Source organism: Sprattus sprattus (assembly GCF_963457725.1).
Source record: "Sprattus sprattus genome assembly, chromosome: 13".
Lineage (NCBI taxonomy): Eukaryota > Metazoa > Chordata > Actinopteri > Clupeiformes > Clupeidae > Sprattus > Sprattus sprattus.
Genome location: NC_137911.1, coordinates 31,021,261 through 31,044,378, shown reverse-complemented (window position 1 = coordinate 31,044,378; position 23,118 = coordinate 31,021,261). Strand labels below are relative to the sequence as shown.

Genomic DNA, 23,118 nt, shown 5'->3' with positions numbered 1-23,118 from the left:
GAAGAGCTGCTATGGTTGCTATGGTGCCTGGCTTGGTGAGGCAGTGAGATGGAAGAGCTGCTATGGTGCCTGGCTTGGTGAGGCAGTGAGATGGAAGAGCTGCTGTGGTTGCTATGGTGCCTGGCTTGGTGAGGCAGTGAGATGGAAGAGCTGCTGTGGTTGCTATGGTGCCTGGCTTGGTGAGGCAGTGAGATGGAAGAGCTGTTGTGGTTGCTATGGTGCCTGGCTTGGTGAGGCAGTGAGATGGAAGAGCTGCTGTGGTTGCTATGGTGCCTGGCTTGGTGAGATGGAAGAGCTGCTGTGGTTGCTATGGTGCCTGGCTTGGTGAGATGGAAGAGCTGCTATGGTTGCTATGGTGCCTGGCTTGGTGAGGCAGTGAGATGGAAGAGCTGCTGTGGTTGCTATGGTGCCTGGCTTGGTGAGGCAGTGAGATGGAAGAGCTGCTGTGGTTGCTATGGTGCCTGGCTTGGTGAGGCAGTGAGATGGATATAATGGCTCTAGGGAACTAGGTGGTACAGAGAAGGCAAACATGGCATCTCATCCACTGTGAATTACGATCAACAGCGCACAGAGATAGAGGCGGTTGGCATGTGTACAGTGGTCACACACACACACACACACACACACACACACACACACACACACACACACACACACACACACACACACACACACACACACACACACACACACACACACACAAAGATAGGAGAGGTTGGCATGTGTACAGTGATCAGGTATCAGCAGTATATGGAAGTCTGACCCAGGCCGTTAAATACAGCTCTCTCGGTAAGTCCCTCCCTCTCTCTCTCAATCCCTCCCTCTCTCTCCCTCTCCTTCTTCGCTCTCTCCCTCTCTCTCTTTCCCTCCCTCTCTCAACCTCTCCTTCTTCGCTCTCTCCCTCCCTCCCCTCTCTCTCTTTCTCTCTTTCCCTCCCTCCCTCTCTCTCCCTCTCCTTCGCTCTCTCCCTCTCTTCCCCTCTCCCTCTCTCTCCCTCCTCTCTCTCTCTCTTTCCCTCCCTCTCTCTCCCTCTCCTTCTTCGCTCTCTCCCTCTCTTCCCCTCTCTCTCTCCCTCCTCTCTTTCCCTCCCTCTCTCTCCCTATCCTTCTTCGCTCTCTCCCTCTCTTCCCCTCTCCCTCTCTCTTCCCCTCTCCCTCTCTCTCTCCCTCCTTCTCTCTCCCTCTCTCTCTCTCTCTTCATGAATTACACTAATCTGTGGCCTCATAATTCCATAATGTGGGGCATCTGACGAGTGGGCCATTAATGCCTGCTGCCTAGCCACGGACTGCGCCCGCCCTTGTGTGTGTGCGTGCCAGTGCCAGTGAGTGTGTGTGTTTGTGTGTGTGAGTGCGTGCCAGTGAGTGTGTGTGTGTGTACCAGTGAGTGTAAGTGTGTGTGTGTGTGTGTCCCAGTTCCTATGTGTGTGGTGCTGTGGAAAACAAAGAGGAGGCTGAAGGTGGAGGGCAGAGGGGTCTGGGCTTGTCTGCAGCACTGGTGGCGCAGGAAAAGTTTCCGTTTAACGAATGTTTCATTCACTTTTCCTCACACACACACACACACACACACACACACACACACACACACACACACACACACACACACACACACACACACACACACACACACACACACACACACACACACACACACACACACACACACAGACACACACACAAACAGACACACACACACACACACAGACAGACACACACACACATACATACACACACACACACAGACACACAGAGACACACACACACACACACACACACACACACACACACAGACTCACACACACACACACACACACACACACACACATACACACTAACACACTCTTGTTTGAATGTTTCATTCACTTTTCCCTTTTTCTGCCGGCAGATCGGCAGCCCTGACAAATCACATCTGGTGTAATCCCACCCTCTGTGAGAACACTTTAATCATGCTCTCTTGATGGAATTTCACAAATCAGCATTGAGCTCTCTCTCCCTCACTCACTCTCACACACACACACACACACACACACACACTCTCTCTCTCTCTCTCGTTCTGTCTCTCTCTTCTAAAAACGTCAGGATTCTGTGTTAAAGCACAATAGCCCTACATGGCCTGTGTGGTAGGTTGTTGCCTCAGTCAGGACGGTGCACAGGGGAAATCACCCTCAAACCAGGCTGCACTACGAGGCCCAGAGAGATCACTCACTCACGCCCAGGATTAAACCCTGAATGGCTCTCGCTCTCTCTCTCCATCTCATTCTCTCTCTCTCTCTCTCTCTCTCCATCTCTCTCTCTCTCGCTCTCTCTCTCAATCTCTCTTTCTCTCGCTCTGTCTCTCCATCTCGCTCGCTCTCTCGCTGTCTCTCAATCTCTATTTCTCTTTCTCTCGCTCTCTCTCCATCTCTCTAGCTATCTCTCTCCTTCTCTCTCTCTCTCTCTCTCTCTCATCTCTCTGTCTCTCTCCTTCTCTCTCTCTCTCTCTCTCTCTCTCTGTCTCTTCATCTCTCTCTCCCTCTCTCCCATCCAGGCTCCAGCACAAAGGTAAACAGCGCCAAGCCAAAGGAGAGAAACGAGAGTACACTGGAAATAACGGCACATCAGGGTGCATCCACACACACACACACACACACACACACACACACACACACACACACACACATCAGGGTGCATCCAGCAATGACATGATTCACTGGAGCAGGAGGTCAGGTTTCTGCCAGCCTGCAGTTTCAATCTAAAGCCTGTGATGCACACGGTAACCACGGTAACCATGCCACTCTCTGCTGCCAGTTCGAACCCGGTGGTCATTTGTCCGTGCTTTTGTTGCCATGCAGGCTTTATTGGGACGGGTAGGAGGCTGAGTACCCATCTTCCTCATATAACACACACACACACACACACACACATCCATCTTCCTCGTATGAGAAATTGGAGCACTTAGCAGCACAGCGCTAATCCACCCGCCAGGGATTACGAGTCGGGATGCAGCGCGAGCCGGCAACACAGATTTCAACACAGCGTTCACATGTTTCAGTGTTCTATCCCAACACACAGCGTTCACATGTTTCAGTCTTCTGACCCAACACACAGCGTTCACATGTTTCAGTCTTCTGACCCAACACACAGCGTTCACATGTTTCAGTCTTCTAACCCAACACACAGCGTTCACATGTTTCAGTCTTCTAACCCAACACACAGCGTTCACTTATCTCCCTCTGGAACGAAATACTGTTTTCTGATTGGCTAATGGGGTGTACATTAAGTTCGTGGAACCGCACACCTTGGACGTAGTCCCAGTAGAAAAGTTAAATCGCCTTTCCATATCAATGCTCTTGAATGGTTACCATTGACAACCAACGTAACGTTTTGTTTTTTGAAAAACAGCCGGTTCCAGGCACTACTTTCTCTAACGGGAGCACTAGGCTTCAAATCAAGAATTCATCAGGTTATTATGCATATTAAATTTCCTTAAGATAAAGGAAATTCTAAATAATAATAATACTAATAATAAAAACATTTTTGGATGTTGTAAACGGGAGATAAGCGGGATAACGGCCTCCGAGCTGTGCAGTTCTACGAAGTTAATGGACTTCTGCGGACGCTCCGCGTCGTGGTGTTCTTTGCCCCGCAGCGTCCATTAACTTCGTAGAACTGCACAGCTCGTCGGCCGTTATCCCTTCACATGTTTCAGTGTTCTAGCCCAACACACAGCGTTCACATGTTTCAGTCTTCTAACCCAACACACAGCGTTCACATGTTTCAGTCTCAGTGTTCTATCCCGACACACAGCGTTCACATGTTTCAGTCTTCTAACCCAACACACAGCGTTCACATGTTTCAGTCTTCTAACCCACCCAACACACAGCGTTCACATGTTTCAGTCTTCTAACCCACCCAACACACAGCGTTCACATGTTTCAGTCTTCTAACCCACCCAACACACAGCGTTCACATGTTTCAGTCTTCTAACCCAACACACAGCGTTCACATGTTTCAGTGTTCTAACCCAACACACAGGGCATCCCGTCAGAGGCCCCTTCTAGAACACACTCCGTTAATTATTCAAGGCTGGACACTTTTAAATTCCTTGCGATAAGACTGCTGCCTGTGGCATGATACTGTGAGCGACAGGAACAAAATCTGATATTAAAGATGGCCTTAATTAGATAAACAAGTGAAGGGATTACTGTGGAGCCGCCGCTGATGCAGGGCCTGGAAATTAGCCTTCAGGGTAACAGCGCCATCTAGAGGCTACACGTGGAATGGCAGATTGGCATCTCACTATCTGCAGTGCAAGAGGGTTTCTGGCTGACATCTTACAGAGGCACTTTGGCTGCCAAATAAAAAAGACGAAATTTGTCAGCGATATTTTACTGCTTATATGCAAAACCGACACTTTCTGAGACGCAATGTGAGGTCAGATCTCATCTTTGGACGACACAAGTCAAGTTATGTCATTCATGTCGCCAGAAATAAACATGAGTTTAGACCAGTAGTTCTTAACCTGGGTTCGATCGAACCCCAGGGGTTCGTTGAGTCACTTTCAGGGGTTCGGCAGGGGTCAAGACACACACAGTATAGCCCGTGTCACACTAGCAATGTAGGGCTGTTTTTATATATATATGTTTTGAAGAAATTATATATTTTATTCCAAATTATGAAGGGTTCGGTGAATGCACTGATGAAGCTTGCAAGGTTCAGTACCTCCAATAAGGTTAAGAACCACTGGTTTAGACCCTCCATTATTATGCAAAGCTGAGGGCACAGCGGAAACAGTGACCCCAGTGGCCCTGCTTTATAAGTCTAATGTTCTTGTAAATTATAAATATTTTATTCTTGTACATTATAAGTATTTTGTTCTTGAACATGATCGGTCTCTTGTTTGTGAACATTATACGTTTTTATTATCTTACATTATAAGTATTTTGTTCTTGTACATTGTACGTATCTTGTGATTTTTGACGAGAGTTTTTATGCATTTCTTTGAATTCCAGGGCAGGTGAAAAGTAAACAAATCCAATGCCAAGAGTGAAACAGGCAAACAGGCACAGAGGCCAGGGCCACTAGAAAATGATAATCATGACAGTCACTAGTAACCCCCCCCCCCCCGTCTCTGGGTACTGTGTGGTGTGTGCTCGCGTCCTACCCAGAGGGCAGTGGGACTTACTTACACTCTTCCAGGCCCAGCTCGTAGGCCAGGTTCTGTGCGGTGTGTGTGTGTGTGTGTGTGTGTGTGTGTGTGTGTGTGTGTGTGTGCAGTGGGACTTACACTCTTCCAGGCCCAGCTCGTAGGCCAGGTTCTGTGCGGTGTGTGTGTGTGTGTGTGTGTGTGTGTGTGTGTGTGTGTGTGTGTGTGTGTGTGTGTGTGTGTGTGTGTGGTGTGTGCAGTGGGACTTACACTCTTCCAGGCCCAGCTGGTAGGCCAGGTTCTGCAGACCCTTCACCTTCTCCATCAGGTTAGCCGTGGTCAGACTCCCCAGCTCTGGGACCACACAAACACACACACACAAACAAACACACACACACACACACACACAACCAACGTTTACATACTTTGGTAGATTTATTCTGTTTTCTACACCTTGACTGACCGATTTTATTTGATGATTAGTAAAAAAAAAAACATCAGGAAGGCTGCGGACAGCACAGGAGGACTAGACTATCGTCCAGATCCAGATGGTTGTGTGTGTGTGTGTGTGTGTGTGTGTGTGTGTGTGTGTGTGTCTGCCAAAGTGAATAACCTTGATCGACTCACTGATTTTGTTTGATTACAAAATGATGATTACTGATTACTAAATGATACCTAATACATACAGATATATTATGTATCTTTTCCGTATAATAAAAATATCACAACTACACAAAAAAAGGTGACAAGTGTATTTTCATTGCTGCAGCAAATAAATAACAAAGCAATGCAGTGCAGGGCTTTAACCAATGACCATAGAGTTACTATAGAATTACCATAGAGTTAGATAGAACATTCCATAATTAGAGTTACCATAGAGTTACTATAGAATTAGTAAACACACTCTACAGTACTTATGGACTGACTGACTGACTTTTATTTTTCTTATTTTTATTTATTTCTATGAGGTGATTGTAATTGTAATGAGATGATTGTTTGTGAAGCGACCTTGGGTGTCATGAAAGGAGCCTTAAATAAAATGTATTATTATTTATTATTATAATTGGAAGGAATAAATGATAGTTACTCCAAATGCTTATCGAGAGAAGATTCGGAGAAAGAGTGGCATTACAGAAACAAAGCACACAGATCTGCACATGTGGCTTAATGGCCTCACACACTACACACTACACAGAGTGTGTGTGTGTGTGTGTGTGTGTGTGTGTGTGTGTGAGTGAGTGAGTGAGGGAGAGAGAGCTCAATACTGTGTAGTGGGGAAATACTGAATTCAGTGACTCACAGTGTTTTCTTGATGGCCAAGTGACACACAGTGTTTCCTAATGGCCATGTTGTGGTCAAAATTACTTACAGACAACTGGAGTGGTACTGCAGATATATTCACGATACCGGGAGCATTGTTACAAGCATTACATTTTCATGAAATGTTCAACAACAATGCCCACACATCTCTGGGCAAACCCATCTCTTATACCTAAAACCCCTCCCTCGGACTATTACACTGTGGCCTCCTTGCCTCCCCAAAGATAAGAATATTTACATAGGATACCCTTACCCCCAAAGCCCTCTGTGCTCATATAGACCTTACACAACAGGTCAAACAGAATACATGGCCACACTAAGTTACCAATTCAATTCATGTTATACTATGGAATACTATACTAACCTAATTAATTCAATGAGAAACATATACATTTTATCCTACAATGTGACACACAGTGTTTCCTGATGGCCGTGTGGAATGTTTACCTTTCAGCATTTCAATGTCCTCAGACTCCAGCTCAGCCATCCATTTGGGCGGAGAGTTTGTGATAGGCTGCAGAGACAGAGGGCAGTTATTGATAATGTTTGTGATAGGCTGCAGAAACAGAGGGGGTAGTTATTGATCATGTTTGTGATAGGCTGCAGAAACAGAGGGCAGTTATTGATAATGTTTGTGATAGGCTGCAGAAACAGAGGGCAGTTATTGATAATGTTTGTGATAGGCTGCAGAAACAAAGTGCAGTTATTGATAATGTTTGTGATAGGCTGCAGAAACAAAGTGCAGTTATTGATAATGTTTGTGATAGGCTGCAGAAACAGAGGGCAGTTATTGATAATGCAACATATTATTATAATAATAATAATATAATAATATAATAGCCTCAGGGATAAGCTATAGTAGACTCTAGGCTGAAGTAGACTATTTGCTGTAGTAGACTATAGGCTGTAGTTAACTATATGCTGAGAATAATAATCACGCCACTCACATTTTTAAAGGATGCCGCAAATTCTGAAACTCCTGGCACTGTTGAACAGAGAAAACATGGCTTAATACACACACACACACACACTCCTGGCACTGTTGAACAGTGAAAACATGGCTTAATACACCCACCCACCCACCCACCCACACACACACACACCCCTGGCACTGTTGAACAGTGAAAACATGCCTTAACACACAAATTAATCACATGTTGAATGTAACACTATGGGTTCAGTGGATTTCATTCACCAGCGTCAAGTTATCCAACACTATTAATGTATTTTTTGCACACCACTATTCTTAAGTTTATAGTGTCCACTGACTTCAATTCACTCCATTTGAAATGATTCACACAAATGTCCTTTTTCACGTCATTGGCATAATGCATGCACCGTTGCAATATGATTGATATGAGAGCACGCATAACATAGGTTACCGGTATGTCCCTTTGGTAAGAAGCATTGTTTACTGTCATAATACCAAAGATGCTGGATGTGTTATTATTGACAATGGAGAATCAAAAGTCGTAGCCTGACGCCGGTGTTTCGTCAGTTTTAGCTGAAACTGATCAGACTGATAACTTACGTTGTTCTGGCCAAAGGTCGGGTGAGGCCCTGTCGAGCTTCTCAAAACTTAGTAGAGAGGATTCAAAATCATCACCTTTTAAAATGAAAATACTGTGTTAGGAGCAATAGACAGCAAGCGTTGAAAATCTAGTTGAACGTCGACTATGATGTCGACCACTAACCAGTAACAAGTGGCTAAATTCGTTTCACACTATTTGCTGGGGATAATGATAATCACTGGTCCTACCTAGGATTGCAAGATGTTACTACACCTCAAGAGAACTTGAGACTAAAGCCTTTTACAGTAAACTTTAAATTATCAGCAGTGACATGCAGCTCATCTAGACTAATGTAGACGTAGCCTTGTTTGCTAAACTGATAAGCTATATAGCAAGCCATAGGGTAACGTTAATAGCTTAGACCACCTTCAGAACGTTAGCAGAGAGGTGAGATAATACAGCTATCCGACTCTGCCACTAACTTTTAGAACATGCTGCGTGTTGTTTGGAAAAACCAACACACTGACTTTATTATCGTAACTGGCCTCTCTAGCTTACTGCAAGACCATTAGCGAAATATGATAGCTTGCTAGCTATTAAGCTAGCTAACGTTATGATTGGTCTGACAATAACATTCTGACCATTTGAAAGTGGAAAGCAAATACAACAATTGCTCGTAATTACGGCTTAGTATCAACAAACACTGTTATGTACTTCATAATGGAAGAGCAACTAATGCTGCTTAACATTTTATGTGTATTTATTACACGTTGGTATCAAATGACAGTATAAACACACAACACATCTGAAGACTGAATTAGAATTTACCTCCATTCGGAGACGCCATCTTAACAACTCTACATGTGACGTTTTCCAGCCAATGATTGGATTCTGCTCGAGGACTGACGTGCCACGTTTCAACCTGCAGGTGACGCACTACTAATTCATAAAGTCTTCCATTCACGACTGCCTTTAGTAGTCCAGTATTTACTATTCACGCATAACAGTATGATTATAATTCTGTATACATTACATAATTGGTTGACATTACCTTCTGTAAGCAAACCCATTCATTATACATCTTAAAGTCTGACATTTTATAACAATGTTATTATAAAGTATACATTTAAATACACATACCCAAAAGCCGTTTTTCACAAATCACATCATTTATTGTTTCACATTCAATGTTACAGTACTATATGGAAGGCACTTAGTGTTATTGTGACTACTTTTGATCACAAAATGAATTAGTACTGTAAGGCTACTCAGAAAAATCATTAAAAACATCTCAGTTTAAAAAAAAAAAAAAATATCTCAATTAATTCTTCAGTTCTTGTATGTAAAAGTAAACTATGGTTTGAGGTTTCGCTGCTCTAATATAAATACGTTTTGTTGAGTTTCGTGTATGAACGTGGTACGCTGACATCCGAACAAATCATTGGCCTACGTTAATACATCAAGGTCAGAGTGTGCAACTCCCTAGTCGATTACAATAAAATACTTTGCTTTACATGATAAACATTTGTGACAGAAAAATAGTATGTATGTAACATGATATGTTTTGAACCTTTGCTTATACAAAAAAATACTCTTTGCTTCGTCGCAATCTATTCTGAAAACTGAGGACCATAACGCATTCTGTCATCTACAGCAGAACAGAACCACAGCAGCAGAGTAGAGCACAAATGGGTTGTCTGTGAGCGTGTATCTCTGGTCTGTGAGTATGTAGTGTATCACTGGTCTGTGAGCGTGTATCACTGGTCTGTGAGATTGTATCACATAACCGGTCTGTGAGTGTGTATCACCGGTCTGTGAGTGTGTATCACCGGTCTGTGAGTGTGTATCACCGGTCTGTGAGTGTGTATCACCGGTCTGTGAGTGTGTATCACCGGTCTGTGAGTGTGTATCACCGGTCTGTGAGTGTGTATCACCGGTCTGTGAGTGTGTATCACCCGTCTGTGAGTGTGTATCACCCGTCTGTGAGTGTGTATCACATCACCGGTCTGTGAGTGTGTATCACCGGTCTGTGATTGTGTATCACCGCTCCAGGTAGGGTCTGTGAGTGTGTATCACCGCTCCAGGTAGGGTCTGTGAGTGTGTAGTGTATCACTGGTCCAGGCAGGTAAACAATCTCTTCCTCCCTTTCCCTCCCATTCTCTATCTAACCAGTGACTACCTCCTTGGTTAGATACCTACAGTTCAGGCAGGGAAACTCTCTGCCAAGCGACTATCTCTCTGTGACGGGTGGCTGTCCCTGGTCTAGCTGTGAAAGCTCTTGGCCTCTCTCTGTGACGGGTGGCTGTCCCTGGTCTAGCTGTGAAAGCTCTCGGCCTCTCTCTCTCTGTGACGGTGGCTGTCCCTGGTCTAGCTGTGAAAGCTCTCGGCCTCTCTCTCTCTGTGACGGGTGGCTGTCCCTGGTCTAGCTGTGAAAGCTCTCGGTCTCTCTCTGTAATGGTGGCTGTCCCTGGTCTAGCTGTGAAAGCTCTCGGTCACACACACACACACACACACACACACACACACACACACACACACACACACACACACACACACACATTCTCTCTCTGTAATGGAGTCAGAACTCCCAGGAGTCCATCCACCTGAGCTGGGCCATGGGGCTGGCCGGGTCGTGAGCCAGAGGGCCCCTCATTCCGTAAGAGAGGGGGTGGAACAGGTAGAAGCTGAGAGAGACCAAGCACACACACACACACACACAAAAACACACACACACACACACACACACACACACACACACACATAACCACACACACACACGCACACACGCACACGCACACGCGCACACACACACACACACACACACACACACACACACGCACACACACACACGCACACACGCACACGCACACGCGCACACACACACACACACACACACACACATAAACACACACACACACACACACACAAACACACACTGGTGAATCTGCTGTAATAAGGATAAAAAAGTACCTATTTTTGTGGTGAAAATATCAAGAGTGTGGCTGTACAGGTGTGCTAAAGAGTGAACATGTCCAAAGAGACAGGACTGCATCCCTCACCTGTACAGGTGTGCTAAAGAGTGAACATGTTTAAAGAGACAGGACTGCATCCCTCACCTGCACAGGTGTGCTAAAGAGTGTATATGTTTAAAGAGACAGGACTGCATCCCTCACCTGTACAGGTGTGCTAAAGATTGTATATGTTTACAGAGACAGGACTGCATCCATCACCTGTACAGGTGTGCTAAAGAGTGAACATGTTTAAAGAGACAGGACTGCATCCCTCACCTGTACAGGTGTGCTAAAGAGTGAACATGTCCAAAGACACAGGACTGCATCCCTCACCTGTACAGAATGAGAGCCAGCAGCAGGGCCTGCCCTCCCCTCAGGAGATACTGAGCAGACGCCGGTCTGAGCAGCAGGTCTGTGTTCTGCAGCAACGTGTCCAATGTGATACCTGAGAAGAACATTCAACCAATCAATACTAATAACATTCAACCAATCAATACCAATACCAATCAATACTAATAACATTCAACCAATCAATACCAAGAACATTCAACCATTCAATACCAAGAACTGAAGCACTGTTAAACACCAGCCATACATTTTGAAGGTTATGTTAAAACATTTTTTTTTTAAATAATCATTTAAAGCTTAGGAATTCATCTTGCGTAATTGGATTGTCACAGCCCTCTACTTGTCTTTGCCCCTTCCCCCCCCCCCCCCCCCCTTTTTTATTATTTTTTTATTTTTTTTTTTACTTTTGGCGAGCCTTGGTAGCTCACATTCGCTCTTTTGTTGCTCTTTTGCTGTTACTGAAGAGCACGAAAGGAAGTGGTGCTTGTAGTAGATCAGCTAACCTGTTAGCATGCTATTGAAGAGCATGGCAGTAGTAGATCAGCTAACCTGTTAGCATGCTATTGGAGAGCATGGCTGGAAAGTAGGAGCAGATCAGCTAACCTGTTAGCATGCTATTGAAGAGCATGGCAGGGAAGTAGTGGTATTTCAGCTAACCTGTTAGCATGCTATTGAAGAGCATGGCAGGGAAGTAGTGGTAGATCAGCTAACCTGTTAGCATGCTATTGAAGAGCATGGCAGGGTGGTAGTTCAGCTAACCTGTTAGCATGCTATTGGAGAACATGGCAGTAGTAGATCAGCTTACCTGTTAGCATGCTATTGAAGAGCATGGCTGGTAAATAGTAGTAGATCAGCTAACCTGTTAGCATGCTATTGAAGAGCATGGCGGGGAAGTAGTGGTAGATCAGCTAACCTGTTAGCATGCTATTGAAGAGCATGGTAGTAGTAGATCAGCTAACCTGTTAGCATGCTATTGAAGAGCATGGCGGGGAAGTAGTGGTGGTAGTAGAGGATGCGGCCCATGGTGTAGAAGGGCAGGTAGTGGAGGAGCCAGCCCAGGAACAGCATCCCTCCGCCCCCCATCAGCACGCTGCAGTGCCCTGGCAAACACAACAGGTCAAAGGTCAGAGTTCAAAGGTCAGCATAAAGACAGAGAGAGAACTGGCAATATGAGCCGATGAATGACACAAGCCCAGGGGTCTCAAACTCAAATTACCCGGGGGCCGATGAGCGTCCAGGCTGGTCATTGGAGGGCCAGATTTTTACGGTAAACGTTGGTGTGGCCCATTAAAATCAATGGAATTTTTTTTTTTTTTTAAATCAATGGAACTTCGCGGGCCGGATACATCGCTTGAGGGGGCCGGAATTGGCCCGCGGGCCTGAGTTTGAGACCCCTGCATAAGACCCTGAGATATCAAACAGAGGCCTGTTACTGACTGAAACTGACTCAATATTTGATGTCCCTTATTACATTTACACATGCATGTTCCGTGTTACTGTACTGACGATCTGAAAAACTAGCCATATTTTACTCACTGGTACATATATGAATAAAAACACTTAATAACAAATAATTAGACTGACAGTCAAGCAGTCGGAACCAACCTCTTCTTTTAGCATCCAGGTTGAATCCTCTCTGAAGTGATGCTGCAGCAATAGACACCATGACGACATAGAGCCCCAAACAGAGCAGGTTGAGCCACCAGATCACCTGGAGGAAGATAATGACCTTGACTGACCTTTAAACACAGAGACATTTCAGGTGCTGTGACTCTGGGGTGGGGCTCTGCCTGTACTCACACCCATACAGTGGATTCACCCCAGTTCAGGCACAAATCCATTTGATGACACGAGTTAATGGATCATAAAATAATCAAAAACATCAAAAAGTCAATCTGGCAGACATCAAGGAAATGTGTTACAATTACAGGGTTACCCAGCAGGAAGACACGGTAGTGTGTGTGTGTGTGTGTGTGTGTGTGTGTGTGTGTGTGTGTGTGTGTGTGTGCCGGTGAGTTCCACTTACAGGGTTCCCTAGCAGGTAGACACGGTAGTCTGTCTCATTCACTCCTGAAAACCTCAAGCCCTGAGTGGAAGAATGACAGTTGATCACAGAGGGTAGTGGTTATTACTCTAAAACACAAATCATTTATGTTCACACGAAACTCCTCAAGACAGCCTCACACACCTGATAGTTGATGGGCCAATGCCAGGGTTTAGAGTTCATCTCATTGTCTTTGGGCTTCAGGCCACTGTTACCCTGGAGACAGAGGAACAGAAATACAGCTTATGCTAACGCTAACTTTACAAGTTACAAGTTATAAGTTATAAGTAAGTCTTTTATTTGTCAGATGCACAAAATGACACAGGGTCAGACTGGGCACTGAAATTCTTATGACAAGGCACCGCACATGACATGACATACCCCTTTCTACAAGTACTCTGAACGTAATTTCCCGTACACACATTGAGACTTAAGGCAGAACCAGACACTCACTTACTAAACGGTATCAAGCCCTGCGCTGAGAGCAGTGTGTGGGCGGAGCAATGCTGAGAGTGTCATGACGATGTGAGCAGTGTGTGGGCGGAGCAACGCTGAGAGTGTCAATCATACCCTGATCATGACGATGTGAGCAGTGTGTGTGTGTGTGTGTGTGTGTGTGTCTGTCGGTGTGTGTGGGCGGAGCAATGAGAGTGTCAATCATACCCTGATCATGACGATGTGAGACTCCAGAAGAACCTCCAGAAAAGAGGGCTTCAGCACCGAGAGACTGATGTTGGGTACTGCACGCACACGCAAACACACACACGCGAACACACACGCGCGCACACACACATACACGCACACACACACAGACACACACGCACACACAGACACACAGACACACACACGCAAACACACACGTGCGCACACATACAGACACACACACACACGCGCACACACAGTATAAGTTCTCTTAGATAAGTAAGACATAATAATAAAATGAAAAGTGATTAAAAATGGTTGTACACACAGGTTCTGGTGGTTATTGAATGGTTAAATATTGTCTAAATTCAGGTATTAAAGTAAAAAGGCCTACATTTAGGGTTGCTATGGTAATAAGGTAAAAAGGCCTACATTTAGGGTTGATGTGGTCCTCAATGTTCCACTGTGAGCTGGGCGTGTCCTTGAGATAGGGACTACAGGACACCTCCACCTGTTCCCAACCCCTGAAGACACACACGACTTCAGACAGAGAATCTGTATAATACACTGCACTGCAAGACAGTGTATGCTTTTAAATGGATTCAAAACATGCTAGTAAGAGACTTATAACTAATGTTTATGTGCCTACCTGGCTTATACGTACAATGGCATTTGACATTCATTACAGCTTTCCTGCAATTCCAACTAGTTAAAAGTTACTGTATGTGAAGGCTCATCATTTCTTCACTGAATAATCAGCCAAAGAAGAGATAATAGTTATCGTTGCTGGTCTAGTGTTGATGGTATAATTGTTGAGCTACATCTTGGCTTTGCTAGTGCCACACTTCACCCTCTGAGCTACGCCTCAGCGTCGCTAGTTTCCTAGCTGCTAAGCTACACCAGTGTGAGTAGGCCACATTCCCTTACCCACTGAGCTTAGTCTCAGCTTCGCTAGTCTCATGGCTGCTAAGCTACACCAGTGTGAGTAGGCCACATTCCCTTACCCACTGAGCTAAGTCTCAGCTTCGCTAGTCTCATGGCTGCTAAGCTACACCAGTGTGAGTAGGCAACATTCCTCACCATTTTGGCAGCGTTTTGCCCGAGGAGTAGAGGACGCATCCTGTGGACTGATGCAGGAAGCGAACTTTACTGCGCAGCACTTTCACCAGGTCCCCCTTCCGGCCTCCACACACCTCTATGACCCAGAGATCATTAACGTCTCCAGTGCCATTCTGCAACAAACAAACAAACACATAAATAAAAACACATTGTGGTGAAGTAATAACTATACAGTGGGGGGGGGTGAGTTTGCTACAGCTCCGCGTCAGGGAGCATATCTCATCCGATTCATATTTTCAGGAGAACAGAATTGGATCCCAGACGTCCAAGTTCTGACTTGTGTAGAAGCAGGTCTGCTCACCATGCAATGTACACTGTCCCTCTTGATCAAATAAATAAATACATACATACATTGATTGATTGATTGATTGATGGAGTGCAGAAGCAGGTGTGCTCACCATGCCATAGCCGGAGACCTGCAGGTGCTTCTTGGTAAGCGGGGCCTCATGCAGATGACTGTGGAGGTTCCTCGTGGTCCTGATGACATCATGAAAATAATAAATAATTATATAAATAAAACACATTACATATAAATCACTGATAACAGTAATACGCTAGAAATTAATCCACTACAGCAAAACAACACTGATATTTCTGTACATTTACAACATAAATATTAACATGATTAACATGAATTTGTTGATATCACACTGCTGACATAACTGCTTGTATAATGTGATTTGGGTTTGGGTGAGGACAAGGAGGGCACAGCATTATGGGATGGGAGGGAAGAAGTCAATCTTAACTCTTTGTGCTCCAGCAGAATGACGTCGCCATGACGAACAAGGTCAGGGGTTCCGTTGGGATCTGAAGAGCAAACGCAGACACGTGATTGGCTGAGCAGACCAGCACAAGTGAGACGATCATATATATGCCATTGTGTCAGCCTCAGCCCTAAACCCTTCATCTCACCCTCCGTGTCTTCCTGCTCCTGTTTCTTCACAAGCCACAGGTTGTTGTAGTCCTTGTGGAGGTAGGCAGTCACCTGCAGGTCAACATGGGGCAGTCGCTATGAGTGAGGTCACTGTAATGTCATTTCTATGGGTGAGGTCACTGTGATGTGCTTAATCAGTGGGAATTACATGTTTACAAAGTAAGATGTCATTTCCATGGGTGAGGTCACTCTTGAATGTCTTACACTTTTTGTAATCAGTGGGAATGACATGTTTACAAAGTTGGTGCTTTGGCCTGCTTGGTTACTAAACAGAGAGATGTAAAACAGCTCAGTGCAGTGTGTGTGTGTGTGTGTGTGTGTGTGTGTGTGTGTGTGTGTGTGTGAGTGTCCCACCTGCTGCTGTTGCGCCCCCACCCCCTCTGGGTAGAGGTGCCAGTGAGATTGCAGGTGTGTGTGTGTGTGTGTGTGTGTGTGTGTGTGTGAGAGAGTGTCCCACCTGCTGTTGTTGCGCCCCCACCCCCTCTGGGTAGAGGTGCCAGTGTGAGTGCAGGTACCCCCCAGCAATGCGCAGGTTCTTCACCGTCATGCTTGAGCCGTACGCCAGGTCTGGGGACGGAGAGCAAGGGGTCAACCAAGCAGCCAATCAGAGCATCACTGAACACTGAAGCAGCCAATCAGGGCATCACTGTGGCTCCTCAGCCAATCAGAGCATCACTGAACACTGAAGCAGCCAATCAGAGCATCATTGAACACTGAAGCTCCTCAGCCAATCAGAGCATCACTGAACACTGAAGCAGCCAATCAGAGCATCATTGAACACTGAAGCTCCTCAGCCAATCAGAGCATCACTGAACACTGAAGCAGCCAATCAGAGCATCATTGAACACTGAAGCTCCTCAGCCAATCAGAGCATCACTGAACACTGAAGCAGCCAATCAGAGCATCATTGAACACTGAAGCTCCTCAGCCAATCAGAGCATCACTGAACACTGCAGTAGCTAAAGTAGAAGTTACTTTTCATGATGAACACAGACATGTTGTAGTATTCAAACCAATGTTTGTCTACCTGCCTCCTGCTCTCAGTTGGAGTTGGAGCTGAAGCTGATGGAGGTGTGTGTGTGTGTGTGTGTGGGTGTGTGTGTGTGTGTGTGTGTGTGTGTGTGTAAACTCCACTCACACTCTGGCATGGAGGCGTTGTGCAGGTTGTTTCCCACCAGCCTGGACTGGAAGGACGAGCTGAAGAAGCCGTCTCCTGGACCGCTGCAGGCACAGAGAGGGAGATCAGAGGTGTGTGTTAAGGTGTGTGTGTGTTAAGGCGTTGTGAAGCCGTCTCCTGGACCACTGCAGGCACAGAGAGGGAGATCAGAGGTGTGTGTTAAGGTGTGTGTGTGTTAAGGCGTTGTGAAGCCGTCTCCTGGACCACTGCAGAGACAGAGAGGGAGATCAGAGGTGTTTGTTAAGGTGTGTGTGTTAAGGTGTGTGTGTTAAGGTGTGTGTGTGTTAAGGTGTGTGTGTTAAGGCGTTGTGAAGCCGTCTCCTGGACCACTGCAGGCACAGAGAGGGAGATCAGAGGTGTGTGTTAAGGTGTGTGTGTTAAGGTGTGTGTGTTAAGGTGTGTGTGTGTTAAGGTGTGTGTGTGTTAAGGTGTGTGTATATTAAGGCGTTGTGAAGCCGTCTCCTGGACCACTGCAGGCACAGAGAGGGAGATAAGAGGTGTGTGTTAAGGTGTGTGTGTGTTAAGGAGTTGTGAAGCCGTCTCCTGGACCACTGCAGGCACAGAGAGGGAGATCAGAGGTGTGTGTTAAGGTGTGTGTGTGTTAAGGTGTTGTGAAGCCGTCTCCTGGACCACTGCAGGCACAGAGAGGGAGATCAGAGGTGTGTGTTAAGGTGTATGTGTGTTAAGGCGTTGTGAAGCCGTCTCCTGGACCACTGCAGGCACAGAGAGGGAGATCAGAGGTGTGTGTTAAGGTGTGTGTGTTAAGGTGTGTGTGTTAAGGTGTGTGTGTTAAGGCGTTGTGAAGCCGTCTCCTGGACCACTGCAGGCACAGAGAGGGAGATCAGAGGTGTGTGTTAAGGTGTGTGTGTTAAGGTGTTGTGAAGCCGTCTCCTGGACCACTGCAGGCACAGAGAGGGAGATCAGAGGTGTGTGTTAAGGTGTGTGTGTTAAGGTGTGTGTGTTAAGGTGTTGTGAAGCCGTCTCCTGGACCACTGCAGGCACAGAGAGGGAGATCAGAGGTGTGTGTTAAGGTTTGTGTGTTAAGGTGTGTGTGTTAAGGCGCTGTGAAGCCGTCTCCTGGACCACTGCAGGCACAGAGAGGGAGATCAGATCAGGATGAAGATGGCGAGCGAAACAGATATCCCACCAAAACAAACACACCATCATGATGAGCCTTCCACTGACAGTCATCGTCACATATTCACATATTCAAATACGTCAAATACGTCAGCTAGAGGAGGCTAATATTGATTGATTTAATATAATCAAAAGGAGATTAATATTAGCTAACGAGGGTTAATATAAGCTAAAGGAGGTTAATATAAGCTAAAGGTGGCTAGCATAAGCTAACGGAGGCTTATATAAGCTAAAGGAGGCTAGCATAAGCTAATGAGGGTTAATATAAGCTAAAGGATGTTAATATAAGCTAAAGGTGGCTAGCATAAGCTAACGGAGGCTTATATAAGCTAAAGGAGGCTAGCATAAGCTAATGAGGGTTAATATAAGCTAAAGGATGTTAATATAAGCTAAAGGAGGCTAGCATAAGCTAACGGAGGCTTATATAAGCTAAAGGAGGCTAGCATAAGCTAATGAGGGTTAATATAAGCTAAAGGATGTTAATATAAGCTAAAGGAGGCTAGCATAAGCTAACGGAGGTTTATATAAGCTAAAGGAGGCTAGCATAAGCTATAGGAGGTCAACATACAGTGGGGAAAATAAAGTACATTTAGTTTCTGGATTTTTTTTTTTATATTCTGTCTCTCATTGATGAAATAGACCAACCATTACAATTATAGATCACACATTTTTTTCAAGTGGCAAAACTTGCGAATTTGGCAGGGGGTCAAATACTCATTTTCCCCACTGTAAGCTAAAGGACGTTAAGATCCACAGTGCAGTGCAGCCCCACCTCTTGTTGAGGGTGATGAAGTGGGCAGCGAATATGGCGATGTAGAGGAGGAGAGGAAGCAGGATCAAGCCCAACACTCTGGCCAGGAAGTGCTTCCCAAAGCCCACCTGCAACAGGGAGACATTACAGGGAGATCAAGACAGGGCAAGAGATGACAATAAGAGATTGTCCAATCAATATATCAATATATCCTTATTTTCACACAATCCCAAATAATGATGAGATAATGACTAAATTACTTTGGCTTTTCTTCCTCTACTTTTTCCCAACTAGCCACCAGGACAAGAAGTCAAGCATCACATCGTTGCTGTTTTGACACATTTCAGGTAACAATGTGCAGATGTTGTTACCGGTCAAGTTGAACTGAATCAATAAATACATCCAACTTAGCTAATCACATTTAGTCCCTTTTAGAAGCTCTAGCTGATAAAAGTCTCTGTGTACCAGTGAGAGTGTGTGAGGTGTATAAGTGAGAGTGTGTGGTGTACCAGAGAGAGTGTGTGGTGTACCAGTGAGAGTGTGTGTTGTATAAGTTAGAGTGTGAGGTGTACCAGAGTGAGTGTGTGGAGCAGTGAGAGTGTGTGTTGGAGCAGAGAGAGTGTGTGGTGTATAAGTGAGAGTGTGTGAGGTGGTGCAGTGAGTGTGTGGTGTATAAGTGAGAGTGTGTGGTGTATAAGTGAGAGTGTGTGGTGTATAAGTGAGAGTGTGTGATGGAGCAGAGAGTGTGTGTGGTGTATAAGTGAGAGTGTGTGGTGTATAAGTGAGAGTGTGTGGTGTATAAGTGAGAGTGTGTGGTGTATAAGTGAGAGTGTGTGGTGTATAAGTGAGAGTGTGTGGTGTATAAGTGAGAGTGTGAGGTGTATAAGTGAGAGTGTGTGGTGTATAAGTGGGAGTGTGTGGTGGAGCACTGAGAGTATGTGTGGTGTACCAGAGAGAGTGTGAGGTGTATAAGTGAGAGTGTGTGTGTGGTGTACCAGAGTGAGTGTGAGGTCTCCCAGCAGTTCCCACAGGTCCCAGGCAGTGTTAATCCCAGCCAGGAGGATGATGAAGAGCCCCACGAACTTCACTCCCAGCGCCCCGGACAGGCTCACCCCCGTCAGGAGCAGCCACGACCACCAGGAGACACCGAACGGCCTGGAGCACCAGAGAGGCAAAACCACCATCAGACACCAGTTACACCACACCACTGCAGCACAGCAAAACCACCATCAGAGACCAGTTACACCACAGTGGTACAGGAGGTAGAGAAGTAAGTAAGTAAGTAAGTAAGACTTTATTTATATAGCACATTTCGTACAAGAGTTGCAATTCAAAGTGCTTTACATAAAATCAATAAAAGCAAGCAGCAGGAGCAATAAAATAATGGTCAACATCGTGAGAAGACGTATAGTAATCAGAAGGTCGCTAGTTCGATTCCTCACTGTGGAAGCGTCCTTGAGCGAGACACTGAACCCCTAAATGCTCCTGATGTGCAGTGTACCATCAGTGTAAATGTAAAATGTGTTTACCTTGTAAGTTGCTTTGGATAAAAGCGTCTGCTAAATGACTAAATGTAACCACTGCAGCACGGCATGACCAGGACCCGACATGACAGGACCATGTCTGACCGGACCGGACCCACAACACATGAAACCTGACCTGAAGCTAATGGAACAGAACTGACCAAAAGCACATGAGACAGACCCGACTAGCGGCACCAGAAACCCAAAAGCACACCAGACAGACCCGACTAGCGGCACCAGAAACATACCTGCTCCTGTGTGAGCGGAACTTCACCATGCAGAGGACCGACGCCATGATGAAGAACATGAGGATGGGGTCCAACAGGATGTACTGGGAGAGGGTGATGAAGCCTGTGTCTGGAGGGGAGAGGCAGAAACAAACACACACACACACACACACACACACACACACACACACACACACACACACACACACACACACACACACACACAGGGTGATGAAGAGACGCAGAAAAGCTCATTCATTCAGAGCTCTCCCTGGTAATGGTGTGGGCTCACTTATGTCTGTCTGTGTGTGTGTGTGTGTGTGTGTGTCTGTGTGTGTGTGTGGGGGGGGGGCATCAGCTCACCAAAGATGAGAAGAGAAGAGGCGATGAGGCCAGCTGTTGGAGAGTCTGACAGTTCCTGAACTGTTAGGAAGGCAAATGGAGGAAGACAGGACCCAAGGGCTGCGCAGAACTACACACACGCGCGCACGAGCACACACACACAAAAACTTTATATTTCCACTCTGGATGAGTTTACTATCCTTCAGAGACCATAAGTGTTAATGTGAAATATCAATGAACATTTAAATTGCTCTTTATTATAAACTGATCAGGCCATATATACAAGATCACAGATCAGATCATTGACCAGACATTTACAAAAGAACATTTACAAAGTGTACAGACACATAAAGATGTGTGTAACAGGTGTACAGACACATAAAGACGTGTGTAACCGGTATGCAGTTTGTACATACTCCTCTCATGCCCCAGTAGTTGTGATGCTCGTATTTGTCTCCTGGTTTGATGAAAGGGAAGGTGCCATCATAGCCTGTGAGGTAGCCAGCTAAACCAATCAGCATCTGAGAAAACAGACATGAAAATCATCTACAGGACTGGGCATTCAACAAGCATGGTTGATGATCGTTGCTGATGAACTGGAAAGCCTATGAACAGGACACATTCAGATCAGAATATCTTACTTTGCCGAGAGGAGGGTGGACATCGAAGAAGAAAGTTCTGTTGATGTAATAGCTCCCCATTTTTCCAAAGTGCGTTTCATCCCAACTAGAGGTCGAAAAAGAGCCCAGGTTACATGGATGGATGCACACAGTAAGCGAACACATTCACGTCACACACACGGAAAACACCAACTCACCATATATGAGGGGGCTCCAATATTTTATAAAGTCGTGTGGAAAAAGACAATGTGATCACCAGGATCAGTAGTGCATTTCTCCTTCCTTCGCCGTTTGGACACGGAGTTTTTATCTGAAGTATTTGCTGTGAGGTCCCGTTTGCGGACTGTCGTGCAGACACCTCCACGGTGCCATTACTGTCGCCACGGCTTTGCTCCAAAGCCCCGGTGCTCGCCTTTCGTTTGCGCGCACCCGAGGCTCCTTGTCCTTGGCTGCGTTGTGCTTCACATGCTCTGTCCTCCATTGGCAGCTTTAAGAATAAATGTCACGAATATGTCAACATCAGAATAACGGTTTATGGCAAACACCTTGAAGTCGCCGGGTGGCTAAGCTAATGCTATCTCGTTTAAGGGTTTGTTAGGAGGTGATACCCCGTCTGAGACGACCAAAGGTTGATTGAAGACCGACTTCGTGCATGTTGCATGCATCTGATTTCACCTTAGTCCTTGCCAGGGGGGAACCCCTCTCTCTCCTTTCCACTTCATAGACCAGAAAATACTATTGCCATTAACACTGCTGTTATTCTTAGTTCTTGTTTCACGCAAGAGAGAAAAATAACGTTATCTACCAACTACAATCTGTAAACGTGTACCGTTTGTTATTGATACGGCTCGTCTTGCTTTGCTAACTGGACTGTATCACGACGCACGTCAAGGCGAAGTACTGCCACCTAGTGGTCTGGAGTTCGCAGAGCCCGTCTCCTCCCAACTTAGGTCGCTTGCAGTATCATTCAAATAAATTATCTTTATTGTTTAACCAGGACCCGAGATTTCGCATATAACAGTGGATATTATAGAACCAACCGCACACATACTTTGGATGAGATACATGCGAGCAATTATAGTAATTATTTAGTACAAACCATTTTTATTGCAAAACGTTCCAGACACACAATTACTGTAGATAAGGAAGAACTATAGCTTCATCATATGCAGTAACATACTTAGCACCCACAACTGGGTACATTGTATTAAACAGGGTGGATTGCTCGCTCCTTTTAATTAATTCATATGTATAAGTTCACATGTATCATGATGATTTAGATTCATCTGAT

The 23,118-nt window shown here is 45.5% G+C and overlaps 2 protein-coding genes across 2 annotated transcripts in view; both read right to left on the bottom strand.

The window, feature by feature from the left end:
* The window catches only part of lin52 (lin-52 DREAM MuvB core complex component), a 32,634-nt gene extending 23,832 nt beyond the window's left edge, over window positions 1-8,802 (bottom strand). The window contains exons 1-5 of the mRNA XM_080850661.1: window positions 8,781-8,802; window positions 7,973-8,047; window positions 7,389-7,426; window positions 6,889-6,955; window positions 5,392-5,475 (exon numbers count right to left, since the gene is read on the bottom strand). Coding sequence (XP_080706787.1) covers window positions 5,392-5,475; window positions 6,889-6,955; window positions 7,389-7,426; window positions 7,973-8,047; window positions 8,781-8,799 — 283 coding nt within the window. The 5' untranslated portion in view covers window positions 8,800-8,802. The remainder of the gene's footprint in view (window positions 1-5,391; window positions 5,476-6,888; window positions 6,956-7,388; window positions 7,427-7,972; window positions 8,048-8,780) is intronic.
* Window positions 8,803-10,517: 1,715 nt separating this feature from the next.
* pomt2 (protein-O-mannosyltransferase 2) lies at window positions 10,518-22,669 on the bottom strand. Its single transcript, XM_080849713.1, has 21 exons — window positions 22,025-22,669; window positions 21,849-21,933; window positions 21,624-21,728; window positions 21,229-21,337; window positions 20,887-20,995; window positions 20,111-20,270; window positions 19,137-19,243; window positions 17,189-17,271; window positions 16,508-16,617; window positions 16,029-16,101; window positions 15,863-15,923; window positions 15,515-15,593; window positions 15,078-15,229; window positions 14,430-14,521; window positions 14,019-14,095; window positions 13,500-13,571; window positions 13,338-13,397; window positions 12,917-13,022; window positions 12,271-12,411; window positions 11,297-11,408; window positions 10,518-10,636 (listed from the first exon to the last, which is right to left on the bottom strand). Exons 1-21 carry the CDS (start codon window positions 22,306-22,308, stop codon window positions 10,531-10,533), a joined length of 2,283 nt encoding a protein of 760 aa, XP_080705839.1. The 5' UTR covers window positions 22,309-22,669; the 3' UTR covers window positions 10,518-10,530.
* Window positions 22,670-23,118: the final 449 nt, after the last annotated feature.

Bases quoted from the DNA above. Each gene is read 5' to 3' on its own strand.
- pomt2 (XM_080849713.1), bottom strand. From the start codon at position 22,308: ATGGAGGACAGAGCATGTGAAGCACAACGCAGCCAAGGACAAGGAGCC. The intron at 13,572-14,018 runs GTATGATTGACA...CTCTGTCTCCAG, and splicing joins CTCACATCGTCATGATCAGG to GGTAACAGTGGCCTGAAGCC. The intron at 13,398-13,499 runs GTGTGTGAGGCT...TCTTCCACTCAG, and splicing joins ATTGGCCCATCAACTATCAG to GGCTTGAGGTTTTCAGGAGT.